General features: G+C 51.0%; 1 protein-coding gene across 5 annotated transcripts in view; it reads right to left on the minus strand.

Moving 5' to 3' along the window:
• RPH3AL (rabphilin 3A like (without C2 domains)) overlaps positions 1-25,212 on the minus strand; it is a 136,741-nt gene that overhangs the window by 66,286 nt on the left and 45,243 nt on the right. For all 5 annotated transcript variants that reach the window (XM_043478562.1, XM_043478590.1, XM_043478552.1 and 2 more), the window contains exons 2-4: positions 21,170-21,281; positions 17,517-17,660; positions 14,840-14,969 (exon numbers count right to left, since the gene is read on the minus strand). In XM_043478562.1, the coding sequence (XP_043334497.1) occupies positions 14,840-14,969; positions 17,517-17,660; positions 21,170-21,246 (351 nt within the window). In that variant the 5' untranslated portion in view covers positions 21,247-21,281. The remainder of the gene's footprint in view (positions 1-14,839; positions 14,970-17,516; positions 17,661-21,169; positions 21,282-25,212) is intronic.

A 25,212-nucleotide genomic window follows, 5' to 3' on the forward strand; every position in this document is an offset into this window, starting at 1 on the left:
CCGCAAGGGCACCCTGGTGCTCAGGCCTCATGCCCTGCGGCGGGGAGGGCCCAGGCTACACTCCTGTCTGCGCCTGGAAACTCAGCAAGGCAGATGTGGTTCTCGGGCAGAACTACACCTCTGAAAGGCTTGGCAAGTCACGACCCCTCCCAGCCTCAGTTCCTCCATCTGTAACCTGGGGGAGCCATTACTCCTGTGGAAGGCATGATGACAAGGGTGAGGATAGGGTTTGGAAGAAGGAGCTTAAAAGGCCTTCTGACAAAGGCTGGGCTCTTTCCAGGTTTGGACGCCCAGCCTAACCGGCACCCTGGGTGAGGAGCCAGCTCCCCCGTGCCCCGCCATCTGCAGGAGCCGTGCTCTGGTGTTCCCGGGGGAAACAGGAGGACCGGCTAAGTCCACCTCCAGTTAAGGTCAGTGAACAGCAAACAGCTGTGCAGGAAACGACGCAGCAGGAAGAAACAGGGGCAATTTAGGAGCGATGAAGAATCGCTGGCCCCGTGAAGGGTGGCAGCTTGCGGGGCACAGCCGGCGAGGTGAGGGCCACGTGGGCGGCGCCGGCCACAGCTCGGACTGGAAATGTCATTATCTGTTATTTACCGCAACAGAGGACGGGAGGCTGCACCAGATTACTGTTCCTGGTAACAGCCACTAAACAGATTTCCCAGGACGGCTTCCTGCTGCCGGTGCGCTCTTGATGGACGACACACTGACCAGACCCGGGCAGAAGGGCCACTGAGGGAGGTGGCGAGGGTGTCAGGGGCTGCCGGACAGAGGTCTCAGGGGGGAAGCCTGGTGGGTGTCGTCAACCCTCACCACAGAGACTCTGCCCACTCAGTGAGGCGCTGGCCTCACCCTAACCAGTTTATGACTCAACGACCTCAAACATCTCACATGTGTCTAGCTGCTGCTCAGCCATCTCAGGGTGTCCAGGGGGCGCTTGGGATACCACACTCGACAGTGAATGGTGAGCCTCAGTGTTGGGGGTACCATCCCAGCAGTGTGGGGGGCACTTAGCCAATGACCTCCACACTCCATGGGCAAGCACCAGATAGCACCTTCTCTCTCTCTCTCCTTAGTTCTCTGACCAAGGCTCGAACCCATACCCCCTGCACTGGGAGTGCAGAGTCTTAACCACTGGACACTGGGGAAGTCCCTACCTCTCTTTACTTCCTAAAGGGGTGTGGGCAAAGTTCTAAAGCAAGAGGTAGGAGGAACTGTGAGGCTCTGGCTGTGCCAACAGGAGCAAGTTATCCCTCTGAGCCTCAGTTTCTCCATCTGGAAAATGGGTATAATCACTGCCTTTTTTTTTTTTTTTTTTTTTTGCCTACGGACCTTCAGGGGGTTGTGAGGGGCTTATGGCATCATCAGAGGCAGAGGGAGCTCTGAGGAGCACACACCCAGCCCCACCCTGGCTTCCTCCTACTGAGAGGACACGGGCTCCATCACAGCCTGAGCCAAAGTGAATTGGGAAGCAAACCCGCCTGGGCTTTAAAATAAAAACAAATTGAGCTGTGTTCTGGAGAGAGATGAGCTTCCAAATCACAGCTGCGGCTGCTGCTGCTCCTTGATCGGGGGGCGGGGTGAGGGGGAGGATCCCAGGGGAGCAGGTTTGGGGGTAGTGCCCCTGCAAGGACTGGGATGACCTGAGCTTCCTGGGAGGACAATGGTGGATGGCCCTGAAGACCCCTGCTTCTAATCCCTCCAACTGCTTCCTTTCACAGGGAGCACAAGAGAGGCGCAGAGCAGGAAGGGATTTTGACCCAAGGTCACGGGGGAGCCCAGAGCTGAGCTCTCCTGCGCTCCTAACTTCTGGGCCTCTCACTCGGGGGAGGGTGCAGCAGGCAGGTATGAGTTTAGGTAACACTGCGCCCCCCACCCCACCAGCTATGTTTGACCTCTGATGTACACAGGGACCCATGCCCTCAACTGGACTTCAGACACGGGTGGGATACGTGTGTCTGGGGGGAGTGCTGAACAAAGGGAGACAGCTGAAGCCAAAGGCAGAGGCTACGGCCCTGGGAGAGATGCAGATGAGGGGAGAAGCCAGGTCTAACAGGATGAGGGGGTGTCTGCAGCAAGAGAAGGTGGGCCCAGGCCCAGGGCCCCCACCCCAGTCCTGCCCCCTGAAGTGTGTGAAGAGCCTGAAAAGAAGGCAGCTACAGCAAAGGGCAAAAACTCCCTAACATCACCCAGCCAAGAATGGAATTAGATTTCCATATATAGATCTGGAGAGGATGTCTTTGATATGTTATTAAGTAAAAAAAGATGAAAAAAGAGAATTAAAGAGTAAGGAGTATATTATGGTCCAATTAACAAATATGTATAATACACATACCTGTGTACATTTGCCGCATGTGGAGAGAGATACAGAAGGACAAATGTGCAAGCTGCTAAGGTCAGAGGTAGGGCAGGGGGTTAATGTTTTATATGCTCTGTATTATTCGATTTTTATAATTACTGTGCAGTTACTTGGTGCCAGCCACTGTTGCTAAGAGCTTACCATGTATTTCACTCAATTCAATCCATACCACCTTATGATGTAGGTGAGAAAACTAAGGCAGAGAGGTGACGGGGCTTGCCCAAGCCAGGAGGGGAACCCAGGCACCCAGGATCCAGGGCTCTTAATCTCTATGCAATAGTATAAATTACTTTTCAAAGTTCCAGAAAAAGGAAGTCAATAAGAAAATAAAGGATGCCACCTCACTAAGTCCATCAGTACTCTGGAACCCAAGTAACTGACCCTGGATCGGACCAGGTCAGGGTGGGCACGTTTTTTTGTAAAGGGCCAGAAAGTGCAGGATCGTGACCTGTTAGGGCCTGGCCCAGAGTGAACTCTCAGTCACTGGCAGTGTTTGTTATTTCTAACGCTTGACTGTCTTTTTCTTTTCCTTATTTATTTATTTGGCTGTGTTGGGCCTTAGTTGCAGGATCTTTCATTGTGGCACACAACTAGATTCTCTAGCTGAGGCGCGGAGGCTCAGTAGTGCGTGCGGGCTTAGTTGCTCTGCGGCATGTGGGATCTTAGTTCCCCAACCAGGGATCGAACCTCCATCCCCTGCAATGCAAGGCAGATTTTTAACCACTGGACCACCAGGGAAGTCCTTCTTAACTGTCCTTTGAGTCCCCATCTTAGTCATTCCTGCCTCCATTCAGGGCTTTATTATTGCTAATTGGATAATTCCACGTCTGACAGGCTCTTTCCAACCCAGGACACATTCCCACCTCCAAATCCGCGTCTGGACGTAAGTCCCCAGAGACCTACCCGGCGGCTGTCACTTTCTACTCAGCAGTGTTTGATGCTCTGCGGCCAAAAACCTGGCACACAGGGCCCCTTGGTGACCCTCACTTCATTCTCTCCCTCCCCCAGGCTGCATCTCGCCATCACCCCCTCCATCTTCCCCCCTTCTCCACAACCACCAGCTCTGCCAAACGCCCACCAGCCCCTGTATGTCCTCCTGAAATGTCCCCCCCACCCCCGCCCCCAGGACCTGGGTAGCCACCCTCCAGGCTCAGCTCAAAGTGAGTTCCACTTTGCAGCCCCTTGTACCTCTCAGGTGCCAGCATCCCCCACAGCCCTCCACTCTGGGATCCCCAACAACATCTGTGTCTACGGCACTTGTCATGCCGAGCTGCGTTATCTGCCATCAGCGGTGAGCTCCTGAGGGCCTGGCTAGAAGGTGAGCTCAGTGAGCAGGGTCCCCCACTGGTCTCTCTCCAGGACACTCTGGGCCTTGCCACTGAGAGCCTAGCCTGGCTTTCAGCAACTCCCCCATTGCTCAGCTAAAGAAAGCTGAGCACTGAAGAAGTGATGCTTTTGAACTGTGGTGTTGGAGAAGACTCTTGAGAGTCCCTTGGACTGCAAGGAGGTCCAACCAGTCAATTCTAAAGGAAATCAGTCCTGAATATTCATTGGAAGGACTGATGCTGAAAATGAAATTCCAATACTTTGGCCACCTGATGCAAAGAACTGACTCATTGGAAAAGACCCTGATGCTGAGAAAGATTGAAGGAAGGAAGAGAAGGGGACAATACAGGTTGAGATGGTTGGATGGCATCACCGACTCCATGGACATGAGTTTGAGTAAGCTCCGGGAGTTGGTGATGGACAGGGAAGCCTGGCGTGCTGAGGTCCATGGGGTCGCACAGAGTCGGACACGACTGAGCAACTGAACTGAACTGAACCACTGCCTTTGTTCTGACGACCCTGAACTGAAGGTCTGCATCAAACCCGGCTGACCTTTGATATTCAGGCTGATAATGGGCTCTGAGCTGCACAAAGTGGCAAAAAAGAAGCTACGTTTGGGGAGGGAAAGGCCAGGGCGTGGGCCCCAGAGCAGGGAGAAAGAAGTGTGCCTTGATGGAGACATTCTGTTCGTCAGATTCCTGGGTGAGCAGATGTTCCATGATGCCGTGTGGTGTCTGGTCCAAGCCTCCGATCCCCGCAACGGCAGCCAAGTCAATTCTTGCCAAGCAGCCAGAGCGGGCCCTCGGGGCAGACGAATTAAGTGACTTTTTCTGGGAATTTAGGAAACATCAGTGGCTGAATGAAAAATCCATCTTTGTAACGAGGCACAAACACGGGTCTCCTAACATCTGAATCAGGTCGAGGAGGAGAAAGGACACGGCGGGGCCAATCTGCAGGCAGCTCAGATGAAGTGGCTCAAGGAGGCTGCTGCCTCCGGGGCCGCACCTGAGGGACAGAGGTGCCGAGGACAGGAAACAGAGCAGGGGACAGGGGGCTCGGATGACTTCCACTGCACCCTCACACGGGAGGGAGGCCCTGGGAAAACTGCCCCCTCCCAACCCTCGTGCACTGTCGGTGCCATTGTAAAACGATGTACCCGCCAGTTGAAAACAGTGTGACGGGTCCTCAGAAAATTAAACAGAATTATCCCACGATCCAGCAATCCCACTTACGGATATATACCCATAAGAATTGAAAGAAGAGTCTCATAAAGAGAATTTGCATACCCATATTCACAGGAGGGAAGGAGAAGGGGGCGACAGAGGATGAGATGATTGGATGGCATCACTGACTCAATGGACATGAGTTGGAGAAAACACTGGGAGACAGGGAAGGACAGGGAAGCCTGGCGTGCTGCAGCCCATGGGGTCGCAAAGAGTCGGACATGATTGAGCGACTCAACAGCAGCAACAAATTCACAGGAGCACCATTCACTAGAGCTAAAATGTGGAAGCAACCCAAGTGTCTGTTGACGATGAATGGATCAGCTAAATGTGTTACAAATACAATATTATTATTTAACCTTAAAAAGGAAGTTCTCACATGTGCTACCAAGTGGATAGACCTTGGAGACATTGTGCTAAGTGACAGAAGCCGGTCACAAAAAGACAAACACTGCACAGTCAGTTTATATGAGGTATCTAGAATTGTCAAGCACACAGAACAGAAAGAATTGGGGTGCCAGGGGCTGGGGTGGGTGGGAATGGGGAGTTATCACTTAATGGTGTATAGGGTTTCAGTTTTTCAAGATGAGAAAGTTCTGGGGATGATGGTGGTGATGGTCACACAACAATGTGAATGTACTTGATGTCTCTGAACTATATGTTTAAAAATGATTAAAATGGTAAATTTTAATGTTTGTCTCAACACAAATCAAAAAATAAATAATTTTTAGGGACTCCCCTGGTGGTCCAGTGGCTAAGACTCTGCGCTCCCAGCACGGGGGGCCCAGATTTGATCCCTGCTCAGAGAACTAGGTCCCACGTGCCACAAGTAAAGATCCCACGTGCTGCAACTAAGACCTGGCGCAGTCAAATAAAAACAAATACATTTCCCAAGGCTATAGCTGCCATCAATATCAATTCCTCTGGTGGATCTGGGCAAGACCAATAGAAAACTTTCTGTAAAGGATTCAGTGTTCGAGATGTCACTAAGAACATTCATGATTCATGGGAAGAGGTCAGAGTTTCAACATTAACAGGAGTTTGCAATAAGCTGATTCCAGTCCTCATGGGTGACTCTGAGGGGTTCAAGACTTCAGTGCAGGAAGTAACTGCAGATGTGGTGGAAAGAGCAAGAGAACTAGAAGTGGAACCTGAAGATGGGCCTGAATTGCTGCAGTCTCATGATAAAACTTGAACAGATAAGGAGTTGTTTCTCACAGCTGAGCAAAGAAAGTGGTTTCTTGAGATGGAGTCTACTCCGGTGAAGATGCTGTAAAGACTACTGAAATGACAACAAAGGATTTAGGATATAGCATAAACTTAGTTGATGAAGCAGTGGCAGGGTTTGAAAGGATTGACTCCAATTTTAGAAGAAGTTCTATGATGGGTAAAATACTATCAAACAGCATTCCATACTACAGAGCAAGTGTTCATGAAAGGAAGAATCAATCGTTGTGGCAAAATCCACCGTTGTCTTATTTCAGGGAATTGTTGCAGCTCCCCCAAAGTTCAGAAACCACCATCCTGATCACAGTCAGCATGGGGAGGACAAGGGGAGCAAGACTGAGGCAAGACGCCACCAGCAAAAAGATTGCCACTGGATGAAAGGCTCAGGTGAGGGTCAGCCTTTTTCAGAAATAAAGCGTTTTAAAATTAAAGTGAAAGGATTAGTCGCTCAGCCATGTCTGACTCTTTGTGACCCCATGGACTGTAGCCCCCCAGGCTCCCCTGTCCGTGGGATTCTCCAAGGAAGAATACTGGAGTGGGTTGCCATTCCCTTCTCCAGGGGATCTTCTGCATTGTGGGTGGATTCTTTACCATCTAAGCCACCTGGGAAGCCCTGAAATTAAGGTATGTCCTTTTTTTTTTTTAAGACATAATGTTATTGCACACAGTTAGACTACATAATAGACTAATAATAGACACATAATAGACTACAGTAGGCATTTCCCTGGTGGCCCAGCAGCTGAGACTCTGTGCTCCCAGTGCAGGAGGCCCGGGTTCAAGCCCTGGTCAGGGAACCAGATCCCACATGCCACCACTAAAGATTCTACATGCTGCAACAAAGATCGAAGATCCCACATGTGACTAAGACCCAGTGCAGCCAAATGAATAAATATTAAAAATAACATACCCAAGTAAAGTGTAAATATGACTTTTATATGAACTATGACACCAAAAATTTGTTGCTTTATTGCAATATTTGCTTTACTGCAGTGGTCTGGAACCAAACCCACAGTATCTCTGAAGTATGCCTGTACAGACTTTTTTGTATATATATTAAACTTGATACAACCACATGTTAAATTCACCAATGTCAACCTTTTGTATTTAGAGTTTTCAGATTTTCTTGTTACACGATCATGCTTTCATGATAACGACAGTCCTAGCTATTCTCCAGTCCTTACATCACACACTTCTTTTTCTTGCATGATAGCCCTGCTTTGGCCTCCTCCACAATGTTGAACAGAAGTGGTGATAAATATACACAGAACTTGTCTTATTCCTGACTTTATGAGAAAAGTTTTCAATATTTAACTATCGCATATGATGTTTCTTCTCCTCTTGTGTTCTGCTTCTCCAAGGAAGGGAAAACGTGACATGTGAAGGCTTCCATCTGAAAGAATGGAGAGGCAGCACGGCAGAACAACTCACCCCAGGGGACCCAGCTCCCCATGACCTCGCCAGGGGGCCCAAGCAGGCTACACCACTGAACTGAGCTCCTGTTCTCCATCTGTGACCTGGAACAGCCTCATCTCCCCTGCCTCCCTACGGCTTTGTCTCAAGGACCAAAAAGGATGACTTCTGTGAAAGAGCTTTATAAACTCCAAAGAACATCACGTGGTGAGACAGTCGTCTCCGTGGTCACTGTTTGCAAGAGCAAGGACGGTCTGAGGGAGGGTGCAGGAGACTCTTAAGTCGAGGGTGGAGCGGTGTGGTGCAGGGGAGGGTGTGGGGAGCAAGACGAGCAGAGAGAAGGTGGTCGGTGGAGGTCCTTCACCACTGCCCTAAGCCAGGCCTGGGGCTGGGACCTCAGAGCAGGGGTTTCCCAACTCAAGGAGGATCAGAAACCCCAGGAGTGCTGCTTGTTAAACACACTGCCTCCACGGGCAGCATTTCTATTCAGCAGGTGCTATGGACTAAGTGCTTGTGTCCCCTCAAAATTCGTGTACTGGGGGCTTCCCTAGTGGTCCAGCAGTTAAGAATCTGCCTGCCAATGCTGGGAACGTGGGTTTGATCCCTGGTCCAGAAAGATCCCACATGCCAAGGGGCAGCTAAGCCCATGCAACACAACTACTGAGCCTGTGCACCAAAATTAGTGAAGTCTGTGAACCCTGAAGCCCATGCTCCAAACAAGAGAAGCCACTGCAATGAGAAGCCTGTGCACTGTAGCTGGAGAGTAGCCCCCCTTTGTGGCAACTGGAGAAAGCCCGAAGGCAGCACCAAAGACCTAGCAGAGCCCAAATAAACAAACTAATTTTAAAAATTCACATATTAAAGTTCTAACCCTCAGTGTGATGGTATTTGGAAGTGGGCCTTTGGGAGGTGATGAGAGTTCAAAGAGAGTTCAATGAAAGTTCATGAGGGTGCGGCCCTCATGATAGGATTAGTGGCCCCAGGGTTACTGCCTGTGAGGGGATCTGCCCTGACCTCAGGAGGATACCCCTCCTCAGAGCCTTAAGCAGGGTGGGGGCAGGGATCAAGTTCTGGCCTGGCCCCTTTCCTCCAGCACTCCCCATCCTGAGCAGGGATCGCCTGCTCCCCACCCCAAACTGGGTGTCCCCTAAAGACTTTGAACAAAGCACGGGACTGCCTCATTCTTTTCCCCCAGAACTCAGCACATGTTACTGAGACCATCATTTCATGCGCAGGCTCCTCAGCTCCCACACCGTGGAACACATTTTAGCTGAGACCAGAGAAAAATCTGACTGCTTTCCCTGCACAGTGACAATGCCATCCTGGGCTCAGGCGGGCTATCTGGCAGCCCTGCCCAGCCTCCCCATCACTGGTGAAGCCAGACTCTCAATTAAACTGAAAGCCGGCGGGCTCAGATCCTAAGCAATTAGGAGTGCCAGTCCTCTAATTAACCAGCTGCCCCTCTCCCTTCAGACCACAGCCTTCTGATAATGAGAGCAAGCAGCCTGGGCACGCAAGCCCAATTAGGGGGGACGCTGCTCTGAGGACCAGCATCGTGGGTTCCATCTACACGCTTGTTAGCTTGAGGCCAGGGCTCTTGCTGGGGAAGGCTCTGTGTGGCCAGGAGTGAAGAGACATGGATCTGGACACTTTCCATGACAGAGATCTCCCCAGCATCCCTCTGCAGCCTGCCCACCTGGGAGGCTACAGGCCATTGCAAAAGGTGTGGAGGGGAGAGAGAGAAATAAATAGGGAGGCACCCCAGAAATCAGTGAACTCTAACCAGAGGGCTCCTGACACCCCTAATTAGGGCAGTACCTTATTAGAGCTCTCTCAGCACCCCCAGGGCTGCCTCTGTAACCCTAAGCCCAACTGTAATTAATTACCCATAATTATTTAATACTTTCAGTCCAGAGGGCAAGCATCTGTGTGTCTTTACACTGTATCCCCAATGCCTGCACCAGTATATATCTATATGACAATAAATATTTGTTGCAAGAGTGAAGAGTTGACATTGTCTTCCCCTCCCAGACACTAGAGAACCCCTGTACAAGGACCGTGTGGCTAAGTCTGGGCCTCCCTCTTCATTCTCCAGGGACTCAGCTCCTCAGGGACCACCACCTGGCAACATGGCCCAGGGTGTCCTGCCTGCCCTAAAGGCCCGCATCCTCATGGTTGGGTATTTGCCTGGCCCATTTCCAGCTAGGTTCCTCTGCTATGCTATTCTCCATTCCCTGGAATGCCCTTTGCTCTGCTTTCAGCCTCTCAGAGGCCTGCCCAACCTTCAGAAGCCAGCTCCTCTAGGCAGCCTTCCTGATTGTTCTCAGGCCTAGAATCCCTGGTCCTAGCCATTGTCAGCATCATTCTAGAGAGTACTGTCTGCCCACCTTGACCACGAGGACCCGAGGGAAGTGGCCATTCTTGACCCTTTTCGTTTTGGATTCCCCTAACCCAGAATTAGCCCAGAATAGGCTGAATAAGTGACTGAGTGTTAGGTTCATCTGAGGAACTTGCACAGAAATTGGGGAGTTTGTTTTCCCTGTTTAAGACATCCAATGCTGGAGAGCTATGAAGGCTTCCAGAAAGAAGTTTTTATATAAATTACAAAAAACATGGGACTAACTGTGGGAGTTCCAATTTTCAGTTCAAGAAAATATGAATTCAAAAAGAACATAGGTTGCTATGGGCTGAATTGTGTCCCATCAAAATTCTCATGCTGAAGCCCCAATGCCCAATGTGACTGTGTTTGGAGACAGGGTCTTTAGTTGGTGATTAAGGTTATGTAAGGTCATAATGGTGGGGCCCTGATCCGATAGGACTGGTGTCCTTATATGAAATAGGAGAGAGACAGCAGCTCTCTCTCCACCACGTGTGGACACAGTGAGAAGGTGGCCATCTGCAAGCCAGGAGGAGAGTCCTTACAAGAAACCAAACTGGTCAGCACATTGATCTTGGACTTCCCAGCTTCTAGACTATGAGAAATCAGTTTCTGTTGTTGAAGCCACCCAGTCTGTGGTCTTCAGTGATGGCAGCCTGGGCTGACTGATCCATGGGAAATCATTAAACCTCTCCCAAGGTATACGAGGTCATTTCCATTTTTAGTAACAGCTGGGCAGTCTGAACAGCTAGCCTCAAGGTGAATTAATCATAACAGTGGTACAGGACTTCCCTGGTGGTCCCAGTGCAGGGGGTCTGGGTTCGATCCCTGATTGGGGAACTAGATCACACATGCTGCAACTAAGAGTTCAAGAACCGCAAACAAACTTATTGCATGCCACAGCTAAAAGAGTTTCCACATGCCGCAACTAAGACCCAGCACGGGCAAATAAATAAATATTTAAAAATAATAATAGTGATGATCACAAAAACGGGGACCCTTTATTGAGTGTTTTCAGTGGACCTGACATTAAGGACTTCCCCTGCATTAGCTCATCTACTTCTCACACTCACCCATGCTCAGTGGTGATGTTCTATCACCCCATTTACAGATGAAGAAACGAAGGTTAAGTGACTTGTACAATGCCACGCCCTGTGGCCGAGCTGGGACCACAACTCAGGTCCATCTGCCGGGGAAGAGCACTTACTGCCAGTCCCGGAAGTCCCGGAAGACCCGTGACCCCTCACCGTGCAGGGCCAAGTGACATCTCACCCTGACCCACTTGCAATCTAGGACCCTCTTTCCTTCCTAAGACCCTTAATCACTCCCTCTTTGAGTAAACTCCGGGATTTGGTGATGGACAGGGAGGCCTAGCGTGCTGCGATTAATGGGGTTGCAAAGAGTCGGACACGACTGAGCGACTGAACTGAACTAATCCCTCCCTATTTGCTTACAACACCAACTGAAGAGGCTGGTTCTCTTAGCACATGGCCCCCATCCCTATGTTACCTTGTCCCCAACCTCAGCATCTCCCAACGACAGCCACTGCCACCGAACTCATCTCCTGTTTTCACTCCACGTCCCCCTGCAATGCATTCACCAGACAGCAGCTGGTGAATTTCTTAAACACACAAAACAGGGACTGTCCTGGTGGTCCCGTGGCTAACACTTCTCGTTCTCAGTGGAGGGGGCTCAGGTTCAGTTCCTGGTTGGGGAACTAGATCCCACATGCCACAACTAAAGATCCTGCATGCAGCAACTAAGACCTAGTGCAACCAAATAAATAAAATACTTTTTCTTAAAAAAAAAAAACACAAAACAGATCATGTTACATCCTTGCTTAAAACGTTCCACTGGCATCCCATGAAAGTTATAGTCAAACCTCAACTCCTGACCTTGACTTACAAAGCTCTGTGTGATCAACTGTGGCCAGCTCTCCCTCCTTCTGCCCCAGATGCCTTCATTAGTTCACTGAACATGCCCGGCTGGTTTCTGCCTCAGGGCCTTTGTGCTTGCTGATCCCTCTGCCTGCAACACCCTTCTACCTGGGTCTTTGTGGGGCTGGCTCCTGCTCGTGGTAAGGTCTGAGCTCACAGAGAGGCTTTCCCTGAGCACCCAGGCATGCTCTACAGCATCGCCTTGTTTTAACTGACTACAGAGTCCTCAGTCTACCTGACGTTATATATGTTTGTTTATTGTCTGTCTTCTCCCACCCCTGGCAAACAAGCTCCATGACAGCATGGACTTTATCTTGCTCATGGCACTTCTAGCACCTAAAACAGGGCCTGCACACAGCAGGTCCTCTACTATTTGCATAGAGGGAAAATGAATGACTGAATGAATGACACAGCCTCCTCATGGATGGTTAAAGATCATCCCCCAAATGCCCATCATTCAGCAGTGGCCCCAGCTGCCACCCTCTCCTCCTACTGTCATCCAAGAACAAGTCCCCCTAGAAGCTCAGCAGACTCTTCCTCTCGCCACCCAAGCCAGGACCAAGTCCTCAGACTGCCGCAAATAAGAACGACTTCAACTGGAAACATCCTCTGGACCAGCCCGGCGCTCCAGGGTACCCTGGGGTGGGGATGGTGACGGTATCCCTGAAAGAGCATCTCCCACCCCTTCATCCACTGAGGTCCTCCCCTGGGATCCCTGCTGTTACCAAGGCAATGGCTCTGCAGGGAGCAGCTGGCATTAACCTGTCAGCAACCAGGGGTAGTGACTCGCCTTCGGGGGAGAGGCCCCAGACTTTTCCAGGGGATGGAGACAAGGCTCTGACCCCCTCTTCATGGTCCCGCAAATCCAGACATTTATAGCAATTGTGGGGTTGAGGGGCAGAAGAAGGAAACAGGTGGAAGTCTCATAACAGAACCTGCCCAGGTGCTGGGAGTAAGATGCTCCCGAGTCCCTGTGTCCATTACCTCGTTGGTATTTATCTGGTCCAGACCTATGGAGGCTTATGGAAGAGCAGTGCCCACCCTTCCCAACACTCAGGCCCCTGACGCTTCTCCAGTGTTCTTGGACCTCTCACCAGTTAATCCACATTCCTCAGCCCAGTTCACCACATGTGACAGGACAGGGGAAAAGAGGTTTAGCTGAAATTCTGGCTTTCCCACCCATTCATTTGGTACATTAACTTCTTTGCACCTTGGTTCTCTCATCCAGCTTTTAAACATCACTGAAAATGCCCTTGTCAAGATTGCCAATGGCCTCTGTGTTGCCAAGTCCCTGTTCACTTCTTTGATGTTCCCATATTTCACAGTCCTTTCAACTGTTAATGCCCTGTTGCACCCCCAATCTTCTCTGCCCTGTTACTTCTTCCCAGAATTTATTTCTTCCTGAAATCTTATCTATTTGATCATGACTTGTTTTTGGTTCCCTCACCCATGTACTCTCAAGAGAGAAGGTTCTTTATCTGTCTTGTTTACCAAAACAACTCCAGGCTTAAAATAATATCTAGCACATGCAAGTTACTTGAGGATGGGTTCCAGTAAAACTGGAGTGAAAAACAAAAAAAGAAAAAGTCATGGTATCTTGGGACCGGTGCTTCTAACCTAGGAGGGCAGTAAAGCAAGGTCCCATGATGACGACTATGCAATAACGACTAAAGGCTAGAGCAGGAATAAGAGTCTAGAAGAGATTCTGGCAGGGGAGAAAAAATGTAGGCTTCATGCAATAGAGAGTAAAATTCAGATGTTGAGAAACCTTGAGGATTAGAAGGCACATTATTCTTTGGTCAATAAGAAAAGAAAGGCAATTAGAAATGCCACGAGAAACATAAAGTTATGTTAAGGTGCTTCCCTGGCGGCTCAGTGGAAAAGAATCTGCCTGCCAATGCAGGAGACTCTTGTTCTATCCCTGGTTGGGAAGATCCCACATGTTACAGAACAACTAAACCCATACACCACAACTACTGAGCCTGTGTTCTAGAGCCGGGAAGCCGCAACTGCTGAGCCCATGTGCCACAACTACTGAAGCTCCAGTGCCCTAGAGCCCCTGCTCCACAGCAAGAGAAGCCACCACAAAGAGAAGCCACAATTGGACAGCAGTCCCTGCTTGCCGCAACTAAAGAAAGCCCGCGTAGCAACGAAGACCCAGCACAGCTAAAAATAAACACATAACATTTTTAAAAAGCTATTTCAAGAAGTCTCGGATTCAATAGGAAACAATTGTATATATGGCATAGTTTAGAACGATCAGTGGAGTACAAGAAGAGGAGAAAATCCACTTGGCCTTGCTACTCATTTGAGTTGCCAGGGATCAAGAGAGCCGACCAACAGGATAGGAAGCGTAATCTTAGCAAACTGTTTGGCCCCGAGGAAAACTGCATTTATTTAAAACAACTAATAACATTTACTGAGTACTTATGTGCCAAACAAGGTTTTAAGAACTTGGCATATATTATCTAATCCTCACAACTCTCTAAGGTATATATTATCATTGTCCCTATTGTATAAGTGAGGCTTGACATAGTAAATAAGCTTTCTGGAGTCACACAGCTACTAGAAGAGCTGAATTCATACACTACTCCCCAGAGCTGGCACTAGAAGCCTAGCCATTTGACCTTCAGGCCCCACTCCTTCTTGCCATGAAGGGTAGGATACCATGTGTGTGCACACATCTATCGTTTAGTCGCTAAGTCAAGTCTGACTCTGCGACCCCATGGACTGTAGCCCGTCAGGCACCCTGTCCATGGGGCTTCCCAGGCAAGACTACTGGAGTGGGTGGCCATCTCCTTCTCCAGGGGATCTTCCTGACCCAGGGACTGAACCTGCGTCTCCCGCACGGGCAGGCGGGTTCTTTCCTGCTGAGCACCAGGGAGGCCTGCACACACGTATGCACAAACACATATACACTCTCCTGGGAGTCAGGACGCAAAGCCACAAAGCGGCAGGGCAAGCCAGAGCAGGGCCTTACCTTCCTGCAGTCTTGGCAGAACACGGAGGAGCTGCCGAGGAAGCCTAGCACCTCCCCGCAGAGCAGACACTGGGAGAGGCCATTCCCCATCACGTGGCGCCTCATGGTCTCCAGCCGCTCCACCAGCCGCCTGCGGCATAGGACACAGGGTCAGACGGTGTGGGCTTCGTCTCCAACCTGACCGCTGCCTTCCCCGGGCCCGGCAGCCTCGGGGCCCCCACACCATACCATGTCCCAGGGCCATTCCCTCACCTTCGGTGTTTTCCCTGCCCACTCCTTCCCCTGGCTAATTCCTAATCAATCATTCACTCACCCACCATTGAACTGGGTGCTTACAGTATGCCAGACACTAGGAATGTTGTAGCAAATAAGACAGAGAGGGACACAGCCTCTGCTCTTGTGGAGTTTATGCTTCATAATGAGACAGTCTATAAACAAGCAAAGTGAAGGACTTCCCTGGCAGTCCACTGGCTAAGACTTCTCACTCCCCATGTAGGGGGCCTGGGTTCGACCCCTGGTCAGGCAACTAGAGCCCACATGCCGCAACAAAGACCTAGCACAGCCAAATAAACAAGAAAATATAAAAAACAAGCAAAGGGGCCTCAGAGAGGGGGAGGGGTTATGAAATAGAATAAGCCGGGGTGGGAGGGGGCAGGACCTGTTGGATGGTGGTCAGTGAAGGCCTCTCTGAGGACATCTGAACTGAGAGGGGAAGGACAACAAGGACCGAATGTGTGAAGAGCTGGTGGAGCATCCCAGACAGCGGGGCAGGGAAGACAAGAGCAAAGCCCTGGAGCAGTAAGGCAGCTGGGGGCACTATACTGCCTGGGACAAAGGAGGCAGGAGGGGGCCAGGAGGGTCCAGATTACACAGCCCCTCAGCCCACTGTGACCCCTGTTTTGTGACAACCTGTCATACAATACTGTCACGCCCACAATATGTGGCCACTTCTTTTCCATTGGCCACTGTGTCTCCAGTGTCCAGTGGATTCTCAGCAAAAATTATTATTTTTTTTGGCTGCTTCATGCAGGATCTTAGTTCCCCGATCAGGGATCAAACCCTGGCCTCCTGCAGTGGAAACTCAGAGTCTTAACCAGGGACCACCAGGGAATTCCCTCAGTGAAAATTCTTAAACACATGGAGGGTAGTGTGTGGGTACACTGTCTCCTGTAACCCTCACAATCCTCCATCAAGGAGGATGCTGTCCCCCTCCCCCCATTTTAAAGATGAGAAGACTGAGGCTCCGAGGTGTGATGTCACTTGCCAGGATGGCACACCTCCTCAGAGGTAGAGCTGAGGCCACACCCAGACCTCCCATCTCATGGCAACTCCACTCTCTCCCCTGGGGTGATCAAGCCCTGCCTGGGGGCCAAGGGAGGGCAGAGTGGGCACTGAGGCTGCTTCTGCCCCCATGCCCTCAGCAGACACTCCTGACTTCCACAGTGGTCACTGTCCCTCCTCCAGGGACCTACAGGGTCCTAGGAATAAACTCAGCTTCAACCCTGGCCTGACCTGCTTGTTCTCGGGGCACCCCTGACCAGTGCAGCCCTGTGACTCCCACTCATGGAAACACACAGGACACACCTCCTCTTTCTGAGATGATTTCCTGCCTCCTGGGTCATTCCTGCCCCAGCCAAACCCAGTGCTTACGACATAGCCAGACAATGTGAGCAGCCTGGGGAAGACAGTCCAGATGGATGAGGGTGGGGAGGTGGGGTGCAAATGCTTCTCGCAGCTTAGGGGAGCCCACGGGAAACACCCCCCACCGGCTCCCGCACGCCCTCCTGGGGGAGCCCGAAGGATGTGATGCTGGCCTGTCTGAGACATTCCGAGCCTTGCAGGACCCTCGGGCTAGGTCTGAGAGGCAGTGGGGCCCCAGCCAGGGGTGGAGGGGGAAAAGAGCACCAGACATCTGCTACAAACCCTTTCTGTAGTGAAACAGTAGTAATATGTCTGTATTAAGCGAGGCACACACGATAAACTGGGCAGCAGTGGTCTCTGGGCTGGTGCTTTCACTTCCTAGAACTCTGCATTTCTACAATGTCTGATTTTTCAAAATGATTGTATATTTCATAGAAGAAGATAAAGAGAAAAAGAACAAGGAGACCAGAATCAAATTAATTCCTGTCAGTGCCCTGCATTTATGTCTTCCTGCTTGCGCCGGCCTGTGTTTTTCAGACTGTCTAGGAAATATGAATTGCTTTTGCAATTAAACAAATAAAAAGACACAACAAAAACTGAAGGCTGTGTAGGAGTCGGCTCCGGATGCCAGAGGCCAAGAGAGCTTAGACAAGCTGGAGAGCGGCTCCTAATGGTCTCTAATGGGAGAACCCACGGTTCAGCCTCTGCTAAATCCTTGCCCTGGCTGAACCACAGTGACCCTCCTATGCACAGAGCTGAACAGACCCTAGTGTATCTTGCTGCACTCACTCATCCTCCCCATAGCCTGGGGCCCAGGCTGCCATCCCCATCTTACAGAGGGGTATACTGAGGCTCGGACAGGCTGGGTTATGAATCTACTACAATCCCGGGGTGTTCAGGACGAGTTGACTCATTCCCAGTGACAAGCCGGCATGAGGACCCAGTGTGCCAGACTCCCAGCCCGGGGATCTGGCACTGACTGCCCCGCCTCCCTCTCCAGGCCCCACTTCTGCCCCCTCTCAGGAGCAGCCCTTACCCGACCCTCTGCTGCTCCAGGATGTCGAGGCGCTCGGCCCTCTGGATGACCTGCAGGATGGCCTCTACCTCGGCCGGGCTGAGGCTCTGGCTCCTCCTCTGCTTCTCTGTCTGGTAGGTGTGCACAGACCAGCCGGTGTGCAGCCTGGATAGAGCATAGCACACAAGTCCAGCCCCGGTGCAAACCGGCGCCCCCACCACACCCACCAAGGCCTGCAGTCTGCGTGTCCGGCGCCCGCCAGTCTCCAAACGCTGCCTTGGCCACCCACCAGCTCCTGGGCCCCATGAGGACGGCAGCACGCCCTCAGCATCTGGCGGGGAGCGGGGCATGGAACGTACAAAAGGCCACAGCACAAGAGGTTTCGAGGGAAGACGATCAGGAGAAGACCGAGCACCTGGATCTGAGTCTTGTAAGAAAGCAAGATGGACAGGAAAGATCATCGATTGGGTTACACACACACTGAGGGCTTCCGTGGTGTCTCAGTGGTAAAGAATCTGCCTGTCAACGCAGGAGACACGGGCTTCATCCTGGTCTGGGAAGACCCCACCTGCCATGGAGCGACTAAGCCCCCATGCCACAACTACTGAGTCTGTGCTCCAGAGCCCGGGAGCCGCAATTCCTGAAGCCTGCATGCTCGAGAGCCTGTCCTCTGCAACAAGAAAAGCCACTGCAATGAAAAAACCTGTGCTCCACAGCTAGAGAGTGGCCTCTCCTCGCCAAAACCAGAGAAAAGCCCACACAGCAACCAAGACCACGCAGAGCCACAAATAAAAACAGATAAATAAAATTACATATAGATAAAAAAAAAAAAAGATGCTGAGGATAAAAGGAGACTCATGCAGCGTTTTGAAAACTAGAGGGACTCAGGGCAGGAGGGTCACAGCTGCTCAGGAGAAGCGGCGGTGAGGCCCGGCCCAGGGCTCTGCAGACCATCTCCCCACCGGACCCCTGGCATCCTGCAAGGCAGGCCTCCCCATCTCTCAGAGCAGGGAAGCGGCAGGGTGCAGTTAGACACCTTTGCAAAGGAAAGTCCGAGGTCAGAAGGCTTCCTGGCCTAGGTAGTTCATATCTGGTAGCGGCCGAGAGCCATGTCAGGCTCCCCCAGGGCACCCCACTGTAGCACCCCTCCACATAGACAAAGGAGGCTGACTCAGGGCTGCCAGATGTACCCAGAGCGGCAAATCCCGAGGAAGACCCTTTGGCGGCGCCCGGTGCCCATCAGCACGCCCCCCGACTGTGGGCCTCGCACGGGGCCTCACCACCAACTGCTCCTGCCTCCCTTGTGCTCCAGGCTGTGCACTGCCTCCAGGCCTTTGCTCAAGCTGTACCCTCCTCCTGGGTGCCTGCCCCTCTCCCTAAGCCTCATTTCCACTGGCTCACTCCCTTTCTTTTTTAGGACGTCTTTTAGACATGGTCTTTATAGGAGGCTTTTCCTTGATCCTCTCCAAAATGGGTTAAGGAGAGCCCATTCTCAGAGTTCCCTAAGGCCTGGGCACAGCTCCACCAAGAGGCTTAAACATTATTACGAGGCAAGGTAGGTCCTTCTGTCTCCCCCTTAGAATGGGAGTCCTGAGGGCTGCGCCCGGCCCCATCTGGCCCCTGCCCACCTCTCCATCTTCCCTGCATGCCATCCAGCCCCTCACTCTGCATTCCAGCCACCCTGACCTCCTGCCAGGTCTCTGCAGGCCATGTTCCTTCTACCTCAGGACCTTTGCACTTGCTGTTCCTTCTGCCTAGATGTGCTTCCCCCATATTTTCAGCTAGTATTTACCTCTCCTCCAGGATTCAACATAAGCATCACACTCTCAGGGAGACCTCCCCCAAACCCTGGATTATTAGCACCACGCTTCACCTGACTGCCTATTTCTACCGACAAAGCAGCTGCACACGAGTAACTGTGTGTATCATGCTCACTGCTCCCCATTAGTGCCTAAAGACAAGGGCCCCTATTGGTTTTGTTCACTGCAGTCCAATAGTCCTGGCACATAGTAGGGGTTTAGAAAATGCGTGATGGCAGCTGGGAGAACAGATCCTAATCTGGAGCCAAAGAAGATAACTTCCCCCAGCCTCCCAGAGACACAGTACCTGGCTGCAGGGGTTTGTAACACTATCCTTTAAGGAGCCCAGCATTACAAGGAGCCTGGCATTACAAGGCAGCACACCCTGGAACGAGATGAAAGCATTTGCTCTTCTAAAAGGTGCCACGACAGCTTCTGGCTGCTGCTGAGCGCAAGACAAGGTCAGGGAGAACTAAAGGGGAGGCTGGCAGGATCACCAGGAGTCATGCCGGCCCCTCCTACAAGAGCGCGGCTCTCCCCAGCTCCTCACATCTAGCCGTGGAGGACACATCATCTCGCCAGGTGTCAGAAGAGAGAGGAAGAGAGGATGGTTTCACCCCTGGTCTCTCCACTGCAGGGGCCACGTGGGGGCTAAAAGAGCTGAGCCACCCTGGTGAGAGGGACAAATTAACTGTGGTGCAAAGAGTCCTGCAAATCATGCAGGACTCCACTCGTCTTGGGCATTCTGGATTAATTTTTCTATCCTTTGATGTTTCAGCTCTGTCCCCTGCAGGCTCACAATATCTAATTGCAAATGTCTTGAACTTGGTCCCAGTTGGGGAAATGCAGGCTCCTGTATTCAGCATGGATTTGACAGATGGAGCAGTATTCTTGGGTTTATCTGATCCCTGGGACCTCTGACTCCCCTGGAGGGACAGGAGGAGACTGGAAGGCCGAAGAGGCATCTGGGGGCCCCTGGTCTCCAACCATGGGGCAGTGGGGACAGTGTGGGGAGACGGGCTGATTTAAGTGCAGCCGAGGGGGTCACCAGGTTAAGAGGTAACAGGAAAACGGGGCAAACCACCGGCAGAGAAACCCTGACCTAGGCAGGGCCGAGAGCTGGGACGCTTTGCGGCTGGCTGTGTGCTTCAGTCCAGAGGGCAGCTCTTCATAAATTTGACAAGCCTTTCTCTGGTCTGTCCTGTCTGCTGGGGCCAGGCGCTCAACTATGAAGCGGGCATCTGGACATCAAAGGCTCCCCGCTGCCTGGGACTCAGGGTCTGAAGCTCAGTGACAGGGGATTTCTACTCTTCACAGAGAAGGCAAAGGAAATGGTCTGGCTCCCAGAAGTCTACTGTGGTCCAAAGAACATAGGCACGAGAGTCAGGTGGACCCAGGGGAGGCCCAGCCCCGCCACTCACAAGGTAGGCGATGCCAGTGAGGACCTCAGTCTCATGTCCTCATCTGAGAAACAGGAATCCGTTCCATATGATGGAATGAGTGAATGGTGCCCAGCTCAAGGCCAGGAGTGTGGTGTGCATTAGACAGGCGTTTTTTGTTTGTTGTTTAGTCACTCAGTCATGTCCGACTCTTTGCAATCCCTGGACTGTAGTCCACCAGGCTCCTCTGTCCATAGGATTTCCCAGGCAAGAGTACTGGCCTGGGTTGCCATTTCCTTCTCCAGGGGGTCTTCTTGACCCAGGGATTGAACCCGTGTCTCCTGTACTGCAGGCAGATTCTTTACTGCTGCGCTAAACGGGCACTTGTCTTCAAATTGCTCCTTGTGAAGCCTGGGCACTGAATCTTGTCAAAGAAAGGAGGGGAGTTGGGAAGAGGAGGGAAGGGAGGGCCCGGCCAAGCCTGAGAAGTACTTACTTGGCTCGCAGAGCAAGCTGCCGGTCATTGGGGCAAACCCACTGATCACAGCCACTGCCGAAGATGGTGTCAGCCATGGTTTAGAGTGGCCACCCAGGGTGGGGAGTCACATCTGAGATAAGAAAGAGGGAAAAAGAAAGAGCACGTCATTGGCTGGGGTGCACATGGCAGATGGGGTCCCTCAGACACCAAACACGGGTACTTCCAACCTATTCCCCTCTGCTGCCCCTACCCCGTCTCCAGTGATGTTTGGACTCTCACCAGCAGAATCACCCCTCCAATTAAATGCTAATCCCTCAAGGTTCCTCTTTCAAAGACTCCTGATTCTGGGGTGGGGGCTAGCTAGGTGGCTCATGCAGCTAAGTGACAAGGTTGGACTTGACCGACAGGACATCAAAGGGACAGAATCAGAAAGGAAAGAAGAGGCACACGTCTGAGGTTTTCAACTTGGCAGGCAAGCCCCGAGGGCGTTTGCACCCTCCAGGTACCACCCCTGTTTTACTGCCCCGTGACCACAATGAACATGGCCCCTCGGAAATCCTGAAGGAAGGGGGCCCTGCTGCAGAGCTTGCTGGTGGTTTCACTTGTGCAGTTGAGCTGAGCTGGCTTTCTCCTTACCACCGAGGATATGTGTTGTGGGGGGACTTCCCTGGTGGTTCAGTGGCTGAGACTCTGTGCTCCCAAAGCAGGGGGCCCGGGTTCGATCCCTGGTCCTACATGCCTCCACTAAAGATCTCACATGCCAAAAGGAAGACTGAAGATCCCATATGCCCCACCTAAGACCCGGCTCAGCCAAATAAATAAATAATTTTTAAAAAGGATATGTGTTGGGGAGATAGTAAGGAGGGGAAGAGAGAGAGAGCTGAGTTTGAGGGAATCCTAATTCCAGAGCAAAGATGAGGGGCAGTACTGAGTTCTCCACACTCCCCTAGTCTCATTCCCTCCAGACCAGTGATTCTCAAACACATGACTCCTTTACACTTTTGAAAATTATTTCGGCAGTTCTTTAAGTGTTACATACAGTTATTACCATATGACCCAGAAAGGGCTTTGAGGTATAAACCCAAGAAGACTGAAAACGTATGTCCATACACAAACTTTTACATGAATATTCACAGCAGCCCTATACATAATTGCCAAAAAGTAGAAACAATTCAAATGTCCGTCAACTGATGGAAGGATAAAACATGGCATGTCTGTATAATGGAATGTTTGGCCATAAAAGGGACCAGAGAACTGACACAGGCTACAACACGGATGAACCTTGAAAACATGCTAAGTGAAAGGAGCCAGTTACAAAAGACCACATATCGTATGGTTCTATTTATGTGAAATGTCCAGAACAGGCCAATCCATAAAGACAGAAGGTAGATTAGTGGTTGCCAGGGGCTGGGGGTGGCGGGGAGGGAGGACTGGGAGTGACTGCTAATGCCCTCAGGGTCCTTTTTCGGATGATGGAAATGTTCTGGAATTAGACAGCGGTGATGGTTGTATGGGCTTCCCAAGTGGCTGTAGAGGTTAAGATCTTGCCTGCCAACGCAGGAGACGTTAAGAGATGCAGGTTCAATCCCTGGGTCAGGAAGATCCCCTGGAGGAGGGTATGGCAACCCAGTCTAGTATACTTGCCTGGAGAATCCCATGGACAGAGGAGCCTGGTGGGCTACAGTCCATGGGGTCACAAAGAGTTGGACATGACTGAAGTGTCCATGCATGCATGGATGCTTGCATGCATGCAGGATGCTTGCACAGATTGTGAATTCACTAAAACCACTATCTTGTATAATTTAGATGTCTGAAATTTACAGTATGTGAACTACATCTCACTAAACTGATTTAAAAAATTCTTGAGAACTCCAAATGATATGGGCTATATTTATTACTATTTACCAGATTAGAAATGAACACTGAGAAAAAATTTAAATTGTTAAGTCATCGAAAAATAATAAACCCATGAGGTGCTCACATATTTAAAAACTGTATTTTCAAAACAAAAGCAATTAGTGAGAATAATGGGATTGTTTTGCATTTTAACAAATCTATGTAATGTTTGGCTTAACAAAGGACAGTTTCATGTCTGACATTTCAATCAATGTTTTGTGATACGTAGTTTTGTTAAAGTACATGAAGGACATCCAGATTCTCACGGATACGTCCTATAGTTGGAACAGGGGGGAGTGTATTTAGCCTTCCTAGATAATTGTGGACGTTCTTCTTTCATTCTGCACCCAAACTCAACAGATGACAGTTATCTTTAAAGATTAGTTCCAATGTGGTGTTTGAAATCAGGTCAATGAACTTTTCATCTGTATATTTGAGAGAATTTGACCAAGTATATTGTGATGATGGTGAAGAAGAAAGTATTTTTGACCTTGCGGACCCCCTGAAAGGCACTGGGAGCCCCCCGAAATCACTGCACGGCGGTTTGAGAGCCATTGCTCCACACCAACGTCACCCATTTCTGTGATGACCAGCAGGGGGCGCCATGCAGGCTGCTGCTAACTGACCCCCACAGGGACCAAGCCCAGACCTTGACCACAGCGGTCTCTCTGTCCCACTGGGGTGGTCCAGGCACCCACTCCCCACTGCCAGCCACCTTGAGAGAGAGAGACCCCGAAGAGCTGTTTGGGGAGCTCCCTGGGGAGACCCCAGGGCCAGATCCAGTGCTGGGAGGGCTGTCGATACCACCCCCCAAGTCTTGACCTTCTCCCAAATGAGGCTCACATCCAGTCCAGGAAAACACAGGCGGAGTCAAAAACGACATGCTCATCAAACAGCTTTAAACCGGCCCCACTTCCAGCTATGGTTTGTTTTCTTGTTGTTGTTTTAAAGTTCTGTTATCTTGTGAATAGCGCAGTCACACTGCTGCATGGGTGTGAAACGCCTTACTCTGTTCCAAGTAAATATTAGAAAACATACTATAACTCAGTAGCCCTGTTTCCTTATTATTATTTTTCAAAAAATATTCTGGGAGCGTCAAGAAATGGAAGTGATGGGGTCTCCCTGATGGGGACAGGCTGAGCCCGTGGCTAACTGGCAGTCCATCTCCTCACAGATTCTGCCTACAATGCAGGAGACCCGGGTTTGATCTCTGGGTCAGGAAGATCCCCTGGAGAAGGGAATGGCTACCCACTCCAGTATTCTTGCCTGGAGAATCCCACGGACGGGGGAGCCCGGCGGGCTACAGTTCAGACGGGACTGAAGGACCACACTACTACCACCACCTCACAGGTACTGCCATTCTTGCCAAGGCCTGCAGGGGGCACCACATGTCCCAGGCCACTGCTTTCAGGACTAGCTGGCCGGGCTAAGACTTCCTGCCCACTGCTGCAGCTAGGAACAGTGAGTATGGAGGCGGCCCCTCTGCTCTGCCAGGCACCCCCACGAAAGCAGGGACGTACCAGTGGTGATCCCAGAGGGAGGAACAAGTCAGAGAACCTCGAGGTAGGAATTATTCCATCTTCTGCAGTCACTTCTGAATCAAAAGGGAGTGGAGCTGAGCAGGGGGAGGAGGCAGGAAGGGATCCTGCGTTCTCATGCTTGCAATGCCACTTTCTTTATGGCGGGACAGGTGAGGACTTCCAGGAGACAGCAGCTCCTCACAGCCCCAAACACATCAGCTCTAAATGAGCCTCTAGGGAATAAATCTCTTTTGTCCCCTTTGGGTCACTTCCTAGGGCACTAGAGTTTGAGGATCACTGGCAAGAGAACCCCCAAACTAACATCTCTCTGTCCAAAGAAAAGCTATGACCAACCTAGACAGCATATTAAAAAGCAGAGATGTTACTTTGCCGACAAAGGTCTGTCTAGTCAAAGCTATGTTTTTTCCAGTAGTCACGTATGGATGTGAGAGCTAGACCATAAAGAAGGCTAAGCATCGAAGAATTGATGCTTTTGAACTGTGGTGTTGGAGAAGACTCTTGAGAGACCCTTGGATTGCAAGGAGATCAAACCAATCAACCCTAAAGGAAATCAGTCCTGAATATTCATTGGAAGGACTGATACTGAAGCAAAAACTCCAACACTTTGCCACCTGATGAGAACAG

The sequence above is a fragment of the Cervus canadensis genome, chromosome 1 (genome assembly GCF_019320065.1).
Source record: "Cervus canadensis isolate Bull #8, Minnesota chromosome 1, ASM1932006v1, whole genome shotgun sequence".
In the NCBI taxonomy this organism is placed as follows: domain Eukaryota; kingdom Metazoa; phylum Chordata; class Mammalia; order Artiodactyla; family Cervidae; genus Cervus; species Cervus canadensis.